General features: G+C 32.4%; 1 protein-coding gene across 1 annotated transcript in view; it reads left to right on the forward strand.

Annotated features, from left to right (window-relative positions):
- CD302 (CD302 molecule) overlaps positions 1-15,755 on the forward strand; it is a 49,733-nt gene that overhangs the window by 26,333 nt on the left and 7,645 nt on the right. Inside the window, exon 5 of the mRNA XM_051986299.1 lies at positions 2,003-2,029. Coding sequence (XP_051842259.1) covers positions 2,003-2,029 — 27 coding nt within the window. The remainder of the gene's footprint in view (positions 1-2,002; positions 2,030-15,755) is intronic.

Raw genomic sequence — 15,755 nt, forward strand, 5'->3', positions numbered from 1 at the left:
GGAATTTCCCTTCTTAGAAAAATTATCTTAGAGCTGTCTATGTGATAGATCAGTTCAAGAAATAGTTTTACAAAGTCAATAGAAAAACTCCATAAATCCAGATTACTTGAAAAAGAATTATTTTCCATGAAAGAATAAATCCTTTTGTCTAAACATACAAAAAGTTAATAACATTTTAATCCTTTTTTAGATTATAGGTCATCTATATTTATTTTTTGCCAAACCAGTGGTTTGGCAGAAAATTAATTTTGTGGACAAAATTATATTAGAGCATGATAATATTTTGTTCAAAAGTCACTGAATATAATGTGAACATTGCACATGAACACTTGCACATGTTCTAATTATTTTAATTTAAATGTTTTTTCTTTGTAGTTGAAAGTTTCTCTTTTTGAATTAAGAGATTTAAAATATCCGTTCATTTTAGCTGACATTTTTTCCATGTGTTGTGACTGTTCAGTCCTTTCAGTCAAGTCTGAGACTCCATTTGGTGTTTTCTTGGCACAGATTTGCCATTTTGCCATTTTCTTCTCCAGCTCATTTTACAGATGACAAAACTGAGGCAAGCAGAGTTAAATGACTTGCTCACAGCCACACAGCCAATTAAGTGTTTAATGCTAGATTTGAACTTAGGAAGATGAATCTTCCTGACTTTAGGCCTAGTATCATATCTACTACTCCACCTAACTGATCACTTTTCTTTATACTGTCAATAATCATCTTTTCAATTTAACTCTACAACCAAAACTCTAGTAAAGACTTTATTTTTGAATCTCCCTAGGTATAATATTGCAGTAACTTATAATGACAATTTTTCATTCACTGAACCATTCTATTTTCCCAATTTTTTAAAATTATGACCAGGGAAAGAGACAAATGTTTTATACTAGTGGAACCCCAAAGACAGTTATGAGATATATTTAAATATATCCTCCCTTTCCCACCAATGCCACCAAGGCAATCTACCACAATTTTAATTGCTTATTTTGTCATTGCTTCTACTGATTGACATCTTAGCTAGACAAAACAACAATAACAAGATGACAACAATGTTGTTAGGCCTTCCTCCCTCTCCTCTTTCTTCAAGAAATCTGGTGGTCTTCTTTCATAATGAAAAGATAAACTACAGCTGATTCAACACAAGATCCCAGTCTGAGGATACTGCTGCTGTGCATTAGAGCAACAAACAGATGCTAGTTATTGTTTTCTTTTGTTGCTTTGTAAATAACTTGAGTAGCTGAAGGGGTAAGGATGAGAAATTTCAGGTAGAATCTGGTTTTCTGCAAAGGACTTCAATATCTTCATTTTCTATGTGTGTTTGTATCCCTGCCTAATGCATTAGTGTTTGATAGATAGTAAAATATCTCCCATTAAAAAAATTGGGAGAGAAGGGGAAGGGAAGAAAGCATGGCATATATATAATTTGAAAGAAATAAAATTTATTTTGCTATGATATGCTGGTGGTTAAATAGGCATTTAAATGTACTAATATAATAATCATATCTCTATTCTTAAATTCTCATACGGAAAAATAGATTTCTTAACTTCTTGTCATTGACAGTTGAAATTTTATAGCAGAGACATATTATTACCATTGTTTGGGGTTATTTTCATTTTTTTAATTGTTTCCTTCACATGCACACTTTAGAGCATAATTATATTAAAAGAAAACATTAATAAGTATGCAGAATGCATATAAGTTGGCAAGTTTTTATTTTGAAATTCATTGCTTAGCAAGATAACTGTATAAATATGCATACATATATTAGATTCAATATATATTTTAACATATTTAACATGTATTGGACTACTTGCTATCTAGGGGAGAGATGGGGGAAGGAGGGAAAAATTTGTGCATGCATATGTTTTGTAAGTAAAAAGCTTTAATAAAATTTTTTTAAAAATAAAGTAAAAAAGGACATTTCAAAAAAATAAAATTCATTGCTTAAAGTTAATAAGCTAAAAACTATGAATTTTTAAATTCTGATTTTCTTTTTTTCAGTTTCTTATGAGAAGAAATACTTGCCAGGTGAGCATTATTCTTTGCTTTAAATTTAATTAATGTTCCACATGTACTATGATGAAAATACACCATGTTATCCTTCTTGTACATATAGACCATGTTTGCCTTTTTGTTTTCTTTTGGGTCCTAGAATCACAGATTATTTAAACAAATGATCCATCACACAAACGGTCTCAGCTTTTATATGAATGGGACAAAAAACCACTTGTTTGTCTGCTTTACATGTTAGATATTTTCTTCCAAAGTTCAACTCACATGCCTCCAGTGCCTCTTTCATGATCCATCTCTCCAGTAGATCTTGCAGAGTACTTTGTTTTATGACACTAGTATCCTTTTCATGTAATAATACTGTGTGTTATTCATAAGTATAGGGGAGGGGAAGACACACAGAAGGCATTTAGTCTGAAAGAGATAGGAGATTGCAAACTCAATTTGAGTGAACAGTGTGATGTGCCTGTCCAAAAAAGAAAAGAAGAAGAAGAAGAAGAAGAAGAAAATATCATCTTGGGGTATGTTAACAAATGCATGGTTTCCAGGAATCAGTATATTGGTCTCTTCTTTGTCGTTCATTTGTTCAGTCATGTCTGACTCTTCCTACCACCATGAACTAAAGTACTCTAGGTTCTTCTATTCTCCACTATCTCTCAAAATCTGTCCAAGCTCCTGTTCGTTGTTTCCAAGGATCTCTCTGTACTCTGTCCAAGTCAGATAATAATTAGAATGGTGTGTTCTTTTTTAATCTCCACAATTTAAATAGGATGATGATAATACTCAGGGCAAACAAGACAGTGAAGGATCTTGAGTCTATGCCATAAGAAAACTGAATGAAGGAATGGGGTTGTTTAGTCTAAAGAGAAGAAAGGGAGAACGTAGAGTAATCTTTAAGTGTTTGAAGAGTTGTCATTTGAAAGAGATATTATTCAATTTATTCTGTTTGGCCCCAGGGGCTGAAGCAAGTGGAGTATGTGGAAGTTACAAAGAAGCAAAATTAGAGGAAGAAGAAAGTTCCCATTTATTGTGGTTCAGTCATTTTTCAGTCATGTCCAATTCTTTTTGATCCCATTTGGGGTTTTCTTAGCAAAGATACTGGAGTAGTTTGCCATTTCCTTCTCCAGCTTTACAGATGCGAAATCAAGGCAAAAAAGGTAAAGGGACTTCCCCAAGAATACATAACTAGTGAATGTTTGAGGCCAGATTTGAACTCAAGAGGGTGAGTATTCCTGACCCCAGACCCAACATTCTATTCCCTGTGCCCCGTAGCAGCCCTTCCATTTATCAGAGTTCCCCAAACAGAAATTGGATCATTTGTCAGGGACTCCTTTCAGGTATGAATATATGTCTGGTATGATCCCTTCTAACACTGAAATTATCATTCTTCCATTTTTAGCTCCCTACTGAATTGTAAACTCCTTAAAGACAGAGATATCTTCTAAGGGCAGCAAGATGATGCAGTGGGTAGGGTGCTGGGTCTGAAGTCAGGAAAGCCTAAGTTCAAATCTGGCCTCAGACATGCACTAGCTGTATGACTCTGAGAAAGTCATTTAACTCTATTTGCCTTAGTTTCCTTATTTTTAAAATGAGTTAGAAAAGGAAATGGTGAACCACTCTGGTATCTTTGCCCCAAAAGGAATTACAAAGATTCATGAAGAGTGAATGAAAAATGAACAACAAATGTCTTCTTTTGTCTAACATAAGTACAATAAGGGCTTAACAAATGCTTGTTACTGAATCATATTGAAAAATTATATTTGAAATTTTTATATTGAATCATATATTCCCACTGACTTGCATAATAATTTCAGAGAAACATTCCAATGGAAAATTACTTTGTCCCATGTAATAATATTCACACCTGTAAATGTTAATTTCACTTCAAGGAGCATCTGTCCTCCTCAGTATTTAATTCTGTGTGCATTTAATTCTTCCATATAACTCCTGCAGGAAAAGTTAATTAAAAGGATAATTAATCAACATGGCCTTTTCAAACATTCATTGGTATATGCTAAAATATACCACACAGTTTTCATTACAATAGTAGTTTTCACTGATTTTATAGTACATGAACATTTGTAAGCAGTCACTAGTTTGGGGCATTGTTTCAGGTATTCCATAAACTCACAAATTAGCAAGAGGCCATGACAAGTATTTTCAGAGTTCATTGAACTTTCACTTGAACGATTCCAGTTTCAGATTACTCACTCGGAGTATCCATCCAGAAACAGAAGCAGGACATTCCATTCCTGGATGTCTATAATTGTTAGAAGGTTCTTTATGTACATATACATATATAGGTGAAAGTATGCCATCTTGCAATTTCTTCTTTTTCTGCCCTTTGGCCAAAAAGACAGAAACTATTCCATGTTTCACAAGAGTTTTTTTAATTATTTGAAAGCGTGTGTTATGTTTCCTCTAATTCTTCTCTGCTCTAAATGAAATAACCCCAATTCCTACAACCAATCCTCAAATTTATTCAACAAAATTAAGTGTATATTTGCACTGAGAAATACATAAAGATAAGATAGACTCTTCCCTCAAGAAGTTTATCAACCACATATAAACAAAAATAATGTGGATATAAAGTAGAGTGTGAAATTTCATCAACAAGTTATTGTGAAATATAATATATAGAAAAGATCATTTTGGACTGGAGTGGGCTAAGGATATAGAAAGGCTTAATGGAATAGGTGGGATTACTGGAGATGGGAAGGGGAATATGGATTCTAGTTACAAGAAAGAATGTGAATAAAGCTGTAGAGAAGAATGTATTTGGCAGTTTGGGGGGCAAGTTGTAGGTATGAATCTGAAGAAAGAATTGTGTGAGATAAAATAAGGAAAATTAAATGAAAATCAAATTTCATATCCTTTACAATCAAGACTTCCTTCCTATGGATGCAGTACAGTTTTTCAATGTTTCTTTAAACATTGTTCACTGGCAGCCTGAACCAATTGTGATATGATCATTGCAAAGTGTTGTATTCCTATTTCTTTACTGATCTAAATAATCCTCCCCCAACTCCTACTTTCATGCATCATTGCGGTGTGGAGGTAACTCTAGGTACTTTAAGATAATGACAGAATGACCATCTTAGGCAACTAATAGATTTTGAGCACCAGCATACATTTGGAAAGACAAATCAAAAAAAAGTTTGACCAGTGAAAAAAAGGCATGGCGATGACAAGGTAGCAAAGATTCAGTCATAACTACTTTAAAAAAAATTGTTTATTAAAGTTTGGAGACATGATCTGTATCTGCAGATGGAATACCCACCATTATAAAATCATGCACTTTTGAAGTTGAAAATTACATTAGGTTAAAAAAAATTAGCATCCATATCATACTCTCAGCTCCTACTAAAATTGTAATTTTATTCAAAGTCATATACACACACACATTAAGATAATCATCATGTATGGATGGATAGACAGAGATTAGCTCAAAATGTCAATCTGCAATTTTCATGGTTTTCATAATCTTCCATTCCTCTCAAGATCAGTGAAAAAAATAAGTTTTTTAATTTTTAAAAAATAGTGAACCTTGGACCATTTTTAATAAAAAGCAGTAATTTATTTTTTGTCATGGAATGAGTTAATGATTCTATCTATAATTTATTGAAATTTTTGAAGTAAATTCAAATTCATTATCTCATTTGATTAAAAAAACTTTTAAAAATCAAACTTCAAAAAAAATTTTAAAACTTCTCACATTAATATAATGCTTTAGTTCCCCTTCCTTCAACAATACAATGAAGTAGACAAGTGTATTATTATACACCATTTGGCAAATGAGGAAATGAAAGCTAAAAGAGGTGTGAAGTATGACTTTGTCTGTTACTGAGTATCTGAAATTAAATTTGAACGGTCTTCTAATTCCATGTTCAACCTCTTATCTGCATTTCTCTTATGGATATATAAACATATAACTATTTTTGTCATCATCCATCCAATAATATAGGCAGTACACCGAGTACAGTACTGAATAGGAGTTAGGAAAACCTGAGCTCCAACCTGGTCTCAAGTACTTATTAGCTGTGTGTCCTTAAGCAAGAAATTTAATCTCTGCCTGGTGGTTTATTTATTTTGTAAAATAGAAATAATAGTATTTATCTCCCAAATCTATTGTGAATATAAAATGAAATGGAATTTATGAAGTTCTTATATACACATTAGAGTGCTATATAAATGTTATTGTTATTATTCAAAATAAATTGATATATGTATATATATCTAAAAACATTTATATTGATTAAGCATTTATTTTAGATTCTTTCAAAAAAATTTGTGTGCCAAATTTTCTCCTTCCCTTCCACCCACTCCCTAACCCATTGAAAAGAAAATGATATATCAATCTTATATATACATGTATATGAAACTATGCATAACATATTTCTATATTAGCTATATTTTTTTAAAGCAAAAAAAAAGTGAGAAACTTATGCTCCAATTTGCACTGTGTTCATGTGTTCTCTCTCCAAAGGTGGATAGCATTTTTTTCATTATGACACCTTTGGGAATGCTTTGGGAATGTATTGATCAGAGCAGACATTTCTTTCACAGTTGATCATCATTTCAATAAAGCTGTTACTGTGCATAATGATCTTCTGGTTCCTCTCACTTTACTTTGCATCAGTTCATATAGTTCTTAGCATGTTTTTTCTAAAACTAGTGTCTTCATCATTTCTTTTTAAAAATATTTCATTTTCCCCTCAACTACATAAAAAAATTTTTAACATTCATTTTTAAAACTGTTGAGTTACAAATTCTTTTTCCTTCCTTTTCCCTCCCACCATTGAGAAGACAAGTATGTTATACATGTACAGTCATGCAAAACACATTTCCCTGCTAATCATATGAAAGAAAACACAAACAAAAAAAGAGAAAAGGAAAAAAAAATTTTTTTTTAAAGTATGCCTCAATCTACAACCAGACTTCATGAGTTCTTTCTCTGAAGATGCATGGCATTTTTCATCATAAGTCCTTCAGAATTGTCTTGGATCACTTTATTGCTGAGACTAGCTAATTCGTTGATAATTGTACAATATTGCTATTACTTTGTACAATGGTCTCCTCATTCTGTTTACTTCACTTTGTACCAGTTCATATAAGTCTCTGAGAGCATCCTGCTGAACACTTTTAAAACACAATAATATTCCACTACAAATCATATGCTACAACTTGTTTAGCCATTGCCCAACTGATGGGCATCCCCTCAATTTTCAATTCTTTACCACTACTAAAACAACTGTTATAAATATTTTTGTATTATGGGTCCATTTCATTTTTTTTAATGTTTTTTGGGATAAAGACTTAGAATTTATATTTCTCGGTCAAAGAATATGCATGGCTTTATAGCCCTTTGGAGTTAATTCCAATTTGCTTTATAGAACATTTGAATCAGTATACTACTTCATCAGTAGTACATTAGCATCTCATTTTTCCCCCATCTTCAACATTTGTCATTTCCTTTTCTGTCATTTTAGCTATTCTGATAGGTATGGAGTTGGAACTCAGAATTGTTTAAATTTATATTTCTCTAATCACTAGTGATTTAGAAGATTTTTATTTGACTATAGATACTTCTGATTAATTCATTGAAAACTACTTGTTCATGTTCTTTGATCATTAATCAACTGAAGAATGAATCTTATTTCTATAAAGTTGATTCCATTTTATGTATTTAAGAAATGAAGTCTTTATCAGAAAAAATTGATATAAATTTTTTTCAGTTATGATTACTATGTATTCCACTCCATCCTATTTTTCACATCTATCCCACTCTCCCTTTCTTTATACTCTGTTTCTTCTCAAAAGTATTTTGCCTCTGACTTTTCCTTCCCCCAAGCTGCTCTTCCTTATATCAGCTGATTTCTCCTTCTCCCCAGCCACCCACCCCATCTTCTCTAATTTTTATCCCCTTGGTCTTTCCTATGGGTAAGTTAAATTTCTATATCCAAATGAGTGTGTATTTTATTCTTTCTTTGAGCTAATTTTGATGAAACTAAGGTTTATGTACTCCCCTTTCTCTTATCATTCCCTTCACGGTAAAAGCTTTTATGCTTCTTTTATTTCAGATAATTTACTCCATTCTACTTCTCCCTTTCCCCATCTCCCAATGCATTCCTTTTCTTCACATTTTAATTTTATTATTTTAGGTAACCATTCTATCATATTCAACTCATACCTTCTGTCCATGTATACTTCTTCTAACTACTCTAATAATGAGAAAATTTTTAGGAATTACAAATATCATTTCCCCATGTAAGAATATACACAGTTTAACTGTATTGACTCTGTCTTGATTTCTCTTTCCTTTTAACCTTTTTATCAGTCTTTTTTATCAGAAATCCTTGAAAGTCATCTATTTCATTAAATATCCATTTATCTCCTTAAGGATAATACTCAGTTTTGCTGTAGGTGCTTCTTGGTTGTAATTCTAGCTCTTTTGCCATATGAGTGAATTCTAATTCTTTAATGTAAAAACTACTAAATCATGTGTTACCTTGATTGTGGCTCCATGATGTTTGATTTTTTTTTTTGGCTGCTTGTGAAAGATAAGACCTAGAAGTTCTGGAATTTGGCTATAATAATCCTGGGAGTTTTCATTTTGGGATTTATTTCAAGAAGTGATGGATTCTTTCAGTTTTGATGCTACCCTCTGGTTCCAAAATATCGGGGCTATTTTCCTTGGTAATTTATTGAAAGATGATGTCTAGCCTCTTTTTTTGATCATGGCTTTCACTTAGTTCAATAAATCTTAAATTATCTCATCATTTTTTATAGCACAATAATAAGTGCTTCATCACAGTCATTCCACAACTTGTCAGCCATTTCCCAATTAATGAGCATATCTTCACTTTCTAATTCTTTATCATCACAAAAAAAGAGCTGCACCTACATTTAAAGAAATGATAAAGTTCTTAGGAGTTATATTTATCATTTCCCCACATAGGAATGTAAATAATTTAACTTTATTGAGTTCCTTAGGATCACTCTTTCAAGTATATCTTTTAATGCTTCTCTTGAATCTTTTATTTGAATGTGAAATTTTTATTCAGCTCTGATCTTTTCATCAGGAATAATCAAGTCTCAGATACTTAACTAGCTGTATAACCCTGGGCAAATTACTTAATCCTGTTTGCTTCAGTCCCTGATCTGTAAAATAAGCTGGAGAAAGAAATGGCAAACCACTCCAGTATCTTTGCCAAGAAAACACCAAATGGGGTTATGAGGAATCCAAAATAACTGAAACAAATTATCAACAATTACAATAATTTCATCAGAAATGTATGAAAGCACTTTATTTCATTAACTATCCATTTTACCCTGAAAGATTATACACATTTTTGCTGAGTAAATTCTAATACTCATTCCTTTGCCTTCCAGTATTTCATATTCCAAGTCCTCCGCTTCTTTAATATGTAAACCACTAAATCTTGTGTGATCCTGACTCTGGTTCCATGATATTTGAATTTTTTCTTTTTGACTGCATGAAGTATTTTCTTCTTGACCTAGTGCTCTAGAATTTGGCCATAGTATTCCTGCAAGTTCAATTTCTATTTTAAACTCTGTATCTAAGATACCAGGAAACTTTTACTTGATAACTTTTTGAAATATAATGTGTGAGTTCATTCTTTAATCACAAATTTTAGGGATTCCAATAATTCTTTGTCTCTCTTGGATTGATTATCCAGACCAGTTAGTTATTTTTCTGATGAAATATTTCACATGTTCTTCATTTATTTCATTCTTTTGAGTTTTTTTTATTGTTCTTGATGTCTTATGAAGTTATTAACTTCCATTTGCCCAATGCTAATTTTTAAGGAGTTACTTTCCTCATTCAGTAAGCTTTTGTACCTCTTTTGCCTTTCTTCCAGTTCTGTTTTTAAGGAATTATGTTCTTTAGTATTTTTAATGCTCCTTTACTGAATTAATTCTCTTTTCATAATTTTCTGGTATTACTCTAATTTAATTTATGAATTTTTTCTCTACCACTTATCCTAAAAAACAACAAAAAACTTTCAGGAAGTCCCATTGGGTTTTGATCTAATTAGTATTTTTCTTGGGGTTTTGTTTTGTTTGGAGCTGTTTTCACATTTTTTTTCTCTTCTGAGTTTGTTTTGGGTTTCCTTATTACTAGAGTAGCTTTTTATGATCAATTTGTTGTTGTTATTGTTTGCTCATTTTTCCAGCTTATTTCTTGACTTTGAATTTTATGCTAAAGTTGGGTTCTCTTTACCTAAGAGGAGAAAGCACCCCAAGCTTTAAGGTTTTTTAATGCTATTATTTTCAGAGGCAGTTCTAGATTCTGCAAGTTTGGGGTGTTTCCAATGTTGAAAGAATTCTTCTGGGTTGCCTTTAATCTTAGCTCTGCATCTTTCTTATAAACATACCACTCCTACATTTTCATCCATGTTTACTTTTTTCTGCTTCTTTTTCCTCTGTTCCACAGCATGCTTTACACTTTTTATGAGTTTTCCTAATTCTTTTCTCTATTTGAACATAAACTTCACAGTTTCTATTCCAATATTCAGAATTCAATATTCTATTCTAATATTTTTTTAATGCGCTATCTTTTCTGTCTTGGAGTTTTATATTGGATTAAAGCAAATTATTTGTTATTCATTATATTCCCTATCATATCTCTTCTTCATCCTGATCTTCTACAGCCTTTTAAAAAGTCTTTTCATGTCATTTCCTAATCTTTTCATTTCTATTTTATACATAGAACCCCCTTGTGACATTTCTTTGTATACAATTTGTGTGATATACTACTTCAGATTTTCTTCATTTAGTCTCTACTCTGTCATCATCCTTTACCACAGTCTTTTTGTTTTTGTCTTTTAAGAAAATCTTTCTTCCCACAAGTCTTTCAACGTGTATTTCTGGAGTCTGAAGGTCACCTCCCAAATCTCACTGAATTTTGATTTCTCAATAGTAACATACAGGCATTAGACAACAAACCAAATCATTAATAAGCATGCTTGGTCCTCTTGTCACCAGTGGCAAATGCATTAATCATCTTCTAACCGACTTTTCTCTATTGTTCCATAAAATGAGCTTCTATCAATAGGACTATGCATCCTCTTGGTGGAAGCCATTTATGACTAGTGCCAATGAAAGTGGCATTAAAATTTCTTGATCCATTTATTCTATTGATATTTTTGTTTCATCCACATCGTTTTCAACTCCATTTCCCAATTTTATTTTGCATTGTCCGTTCCAAAATGCACACTAAAAGTGCTCATTAGCCCACCTTGCATTTTCATACCTTCAGAATAATATCATTCTTCTCTTTCCCTTTTCCACCCCCAGTTTCATCTCCCAACTATCAAAAGCAACAACAAGCATTTACATATAAACTGCTTTATGCCAGGCACTGTCCTAAGTCCTGGGATGGAAACAAAGGCAAAACCGGTCCCTGCCTTCAAGCTCACAATCTAATGGTGGTAATGTGAACAATTATGGACAAACAAAATATTTATAGGGTAAATTAGAAATAATTGTAGTGGGAAACCATTAAGATTGAGGATTGGGAAAACTTCATGAAGGTAAGGTTTGAAACTGAGACTCAGAGGAAGCCAGAGAACTCAAAAACCAGAGATGAGGAAGGAAAGAGTTCTAAAAAAGGAGGAAAGTTAGTGAAAATCCATTGTTAGGAATATCTTGGTGAGGAATAGCAAAAAGGCAAGGGTCAATGAAATGAACTGGAGTAAATATAAGAAGATTAGATAGGCAGAACAGTGGCAGGTTGTGAACGATTTTAAAAAATTAAATAAGGCTTTATATTCGATCCTGAAAATACGAGGGACTCATTGGAGTTTTTGGAATAGGGAAGTGATATGGTCAAATCTGTATTTTAGAAAGATCATTTTGATAGCTCAGTGAAGAATGAACTAGAGTAAGGAGAGACTTAAAATATGAAGAATAACAAGTAGGCTACTGAAATCCCATTATTATGAGTCTTCACTTTATTTTTTAACTTACAGCTTCACTGGCATACTCCACCCTACCTCACAGGACTGTTGTATAGAAAGTGAATTATTACCATTATTAAAATACATTATTTGAATGTATTATTGACAGTATCATGTCACGTGCAAAAGTTATAACTGGGTTCAGTTTACAAACCACTTACCATATTTCATAGATGGTACCTAACTAAAATTTGACATTTTAATTTTCAATTTTATTTATATCTATTGCTTTGCATAAATTCTGAAAAGATCTCTTCTGACCCATCAAGTCATTTGTTTAAAAAAAAAGAAAAAATGTGGTTAAACAGAAACTAAATAACATATTAATCAAGTCTGACAGTATCATCCACCTCTATAGTGTCCCACCTCTGCAGAGAAGTAACGAAAGTGTATTCTCTCATTTATTCTCCAGAGACAAATTTTACAGTCCTTATAATTACATAACAGTCATTTCTTTTTTTTTTTTTGGTCTTTTCATTTACATTTTTATAGTAATTGTGTATATTGTTTTCCTCATTCTGCTTACTTTATTCTACAATAGAATATATAACTCTCCCTATACTTCTGTGAATTCTTTGTAACTCAGTAATTGTTATTAATACATTATGTTCATTTAACTATTCCTCATTCAGTGGCTGTGTAATTTGTTTCTAGTTCTTTGCTACCATAAAAAATTGTTAGGTTCTTAGCTTCTTCTTTACCAAGACAGAAGATGATGGGTGTGAAAAATTGTAGATGCTCAGACTTCCTGAATATGCTGATTAGTTTCATTTAATTGCTTCTTCCCCCAATTTTCTCTCCCCACCCCACCCCCCTTCCTAAATCTTTGTTATTAGGGGATGACTCTCTGGTTAGGGAGGAGAAGAAAGATACATTTGGAAATAAAGGTGATATTAAAAAAAGTTATTAATAAAAATATTAAAGTGCTACAGTAAATATTTTTTATCCAAACCCTAAGTGGACTTTGTGATTTAAACACTTCTACAGTTTGTCCAATATGCAAAATATAATATGAACAAAGATTCAATGATCCTTAAAATTTTAATTTTTATCCTTTATTTTAGCATTTGCCATGCCTTTGCCATTCTTTTCATTTTGACTTCTTAAAACATTTATTTAAGGAATCTCATCTGTAATTTCTCATTCATTGCCATTGTAATTTCAATGCTATTGTGCCCTTTCTTCCTTTGATGACTATCTGTTCTTTCCAATTTGTTTCAAGCACTAAATTACTTTTATCTCTCCTTTATTTCACTTTTAAAATTTGGGTTCCATCAACACTAAACTTATTTTCTCCTCCATTATTTTATCTACAGACTCTTTTATTTTTTTCTAGAGACTTTATACAAAGCTATTTTGAAACATTAGTTTTTTTCTTAGCAAAAAATCTCTTATTCCCGCTATTATCTTCTTGGACTACTTAAACATCCCCAGGTCCTTTGCTTGTTTTCCTTTTCCTACCCCCCATCATCTCTTTTCTTCCACCTGCTCCAGGAAACTTCCTATTGCTTTTTATTTTTTTCTCATCCAGAAGACCTTGCCAACATCATTGTCCTCTTGCATTTATTTCTTAGACTTATAGAACAAGACCCATTTCTCTTATATTATGACCCATTGTTGGACAATCTGCATAAATGTGGCCTTTATTATCACAAAAGATTATACAGTTCTCTTTTATATGGGAGACAATTGTATTCTTAGTCTTGACTTTCTATTCTTTTCCTTATTTTTTTTTGTATTTGCTGGCTTGAGTTGCTACATCTGCCATTCATAGGATCATAGATGATTTAATGCTGGATTAATGAGGTGAGTTAGTTCAACTTCCTCATTTTATGGATGAGGAAACCGAGGACTAGAAAAGTTAAGTGCCTAACCTAATGTCAATGTGGCAGACTTGGAATTTGAACCCAGGATTTAAATAGCCGTAAACTGAAAAGGACCTTTTCAGCTCTAAATTGATGATTCTATGTTTGACTAAATTCTGTGCTCTTTCCACTGGACCTCCCAGTCTTCCCAAGTCTCCTTTCTGTCACAAACCACTCACAACACAAATAAAGGGCATTTCATTTTAATAAAAGTCCAGGGAGATAGGATGAGCATTGCTATTTCTGTTTGACAGATAAAGAAAAAGCAAGCCCACCCAGTTACCCACTTACTTCCTCCCACAGATACAAATAGTGGTAGGGATGAAACTGGCCTCCAGGTCTGCAAACTTCCAAGTCCAGGTCTCTCTATATAGTTATACTATCTATTTTGTGGACCAGGCTGCTACTTTAAATTCAATTTGAAGGCTTTTATTAAGCACTTGTAGTGTCAATGGCACTATACTAAGCCCTACTTTTAACTTTTAGTGGCTATATGTGTCTCCCCTCATGAAAAGGGAAGATTTTGAGGCTTAAACACACATAAACATCAAAAATGTTACTAAGAATTGTCATTACTTTATCACATCATATTAATGCTAATATTTTTTTCCTCAATAATATTTTATTTCCCCAAATACATGTGAAAATGGTTTTCACATATAAGGTTTTGTGTTCCAAATTTTTTCTTCCTTCCTCTACCTTTTCCTCCCCAAGACAGTAAAAAATCAGATATAGGTTAAAGTACACACCTTCCAAACATTTCCATATTTGTCACATTGAGCAAGAAAAATCAGACCAAAAGCAAAAAAACCATGAGAAAGGAAAAGTAGATAAAAAAAAAAGCAAAAATACTGTGCTTCAATCCATAGTCTCCATAGTTAGCATTATCCAGAGAGAGAACTAATATATTTCACTTTAGCAAATGGCAACCTCACTTTTAGAGTCTCCCCTCTCCTTACAGCTTATGGGTGCCTTTTTTTTTAAGTGCTAGGTCAAAGGATTTTAAGAGGCCACCATCAGGATTTGATGGTAGCTTGGCCTTCACTTTTCCCTATCCTATAGAATTACAAAGGGCAAAGAGCAAACAGACAAGACAAGCCCCAGAAAACTGAATAAGATCAAACTCTGAAGGGGGCATTTTAGTTTTTCCAGAAACAAACATCTGTTTCTGTTTTTACATTTCAGGAGCTCTGTGATCTCCATTCCATGGAGGTGGTAAGATAGATTCAGCTTCTTATCCTATGCTCTCTTGCTCTGGTCCTCCATAGGGAGGCTGCCCACTGAATTTATAGCCTCTCTAAGTAGTAAGTTTGGAGGACACTCTAAAATTACTTTACCATCCTAACCATTGAATTTAATGAAGTTTGTTTTATGTAACTGATTCCTGATTAAGAAGAAATGCTCTACTAACTGCAGTGGAACATTTCAGAAACATCTGGATCAATTTAGAATTTAAAAGAATTATCTCTGAAAACTTATAAAAAATCCTTTTTGAAATAGCACAACTAAAAAAAAATTAACGGATATCTAAAGACTATATTAGAATGATAAAAACCACTCTCCCAATCTGCTTAAATCTTTCTTTAAAATATTTCATTGTGGCTAATGTTCCTTACTTGGATAACAGAACTTTAAATCTTCAAGATCATCTAGCTCTAATCACTTCATTTTTTACAGATTTAAAAACTGAAGATCCAAAAGAAATAATTTGTCTAAAACCACAGAAATTACTTTACCTAGATCCAAACCCAGATCTTCTGACTTTAAACAATGCTTTTTGCATAAAGAAAATCCTCCAGGAAATATTTCTCCCAATAGCTAAATTTTTATTATTGCCAAAACTTGACCATTACTTGTAATGTTCTGGATGGTTTTCTGGAGGTCTCTGGACAAGCC

Source organism: Antechinus flavipes, chromosome 3 (genome assembly GCF_016432865.1).
Source record: "Antechinus flavipes isolate AdamAnt ecotype Samford, QLD, Australia chromosome 3, AdamAnt_v2, whole genome shotgun sequence".
Taxonomy (NCBI): domain Eukaryota; kingdom Metazoa; phylum Chordata; class Mammalia; order Dasyuromorphia; family Dasyuridae; genus Antechinus; species Antechinus flavipes.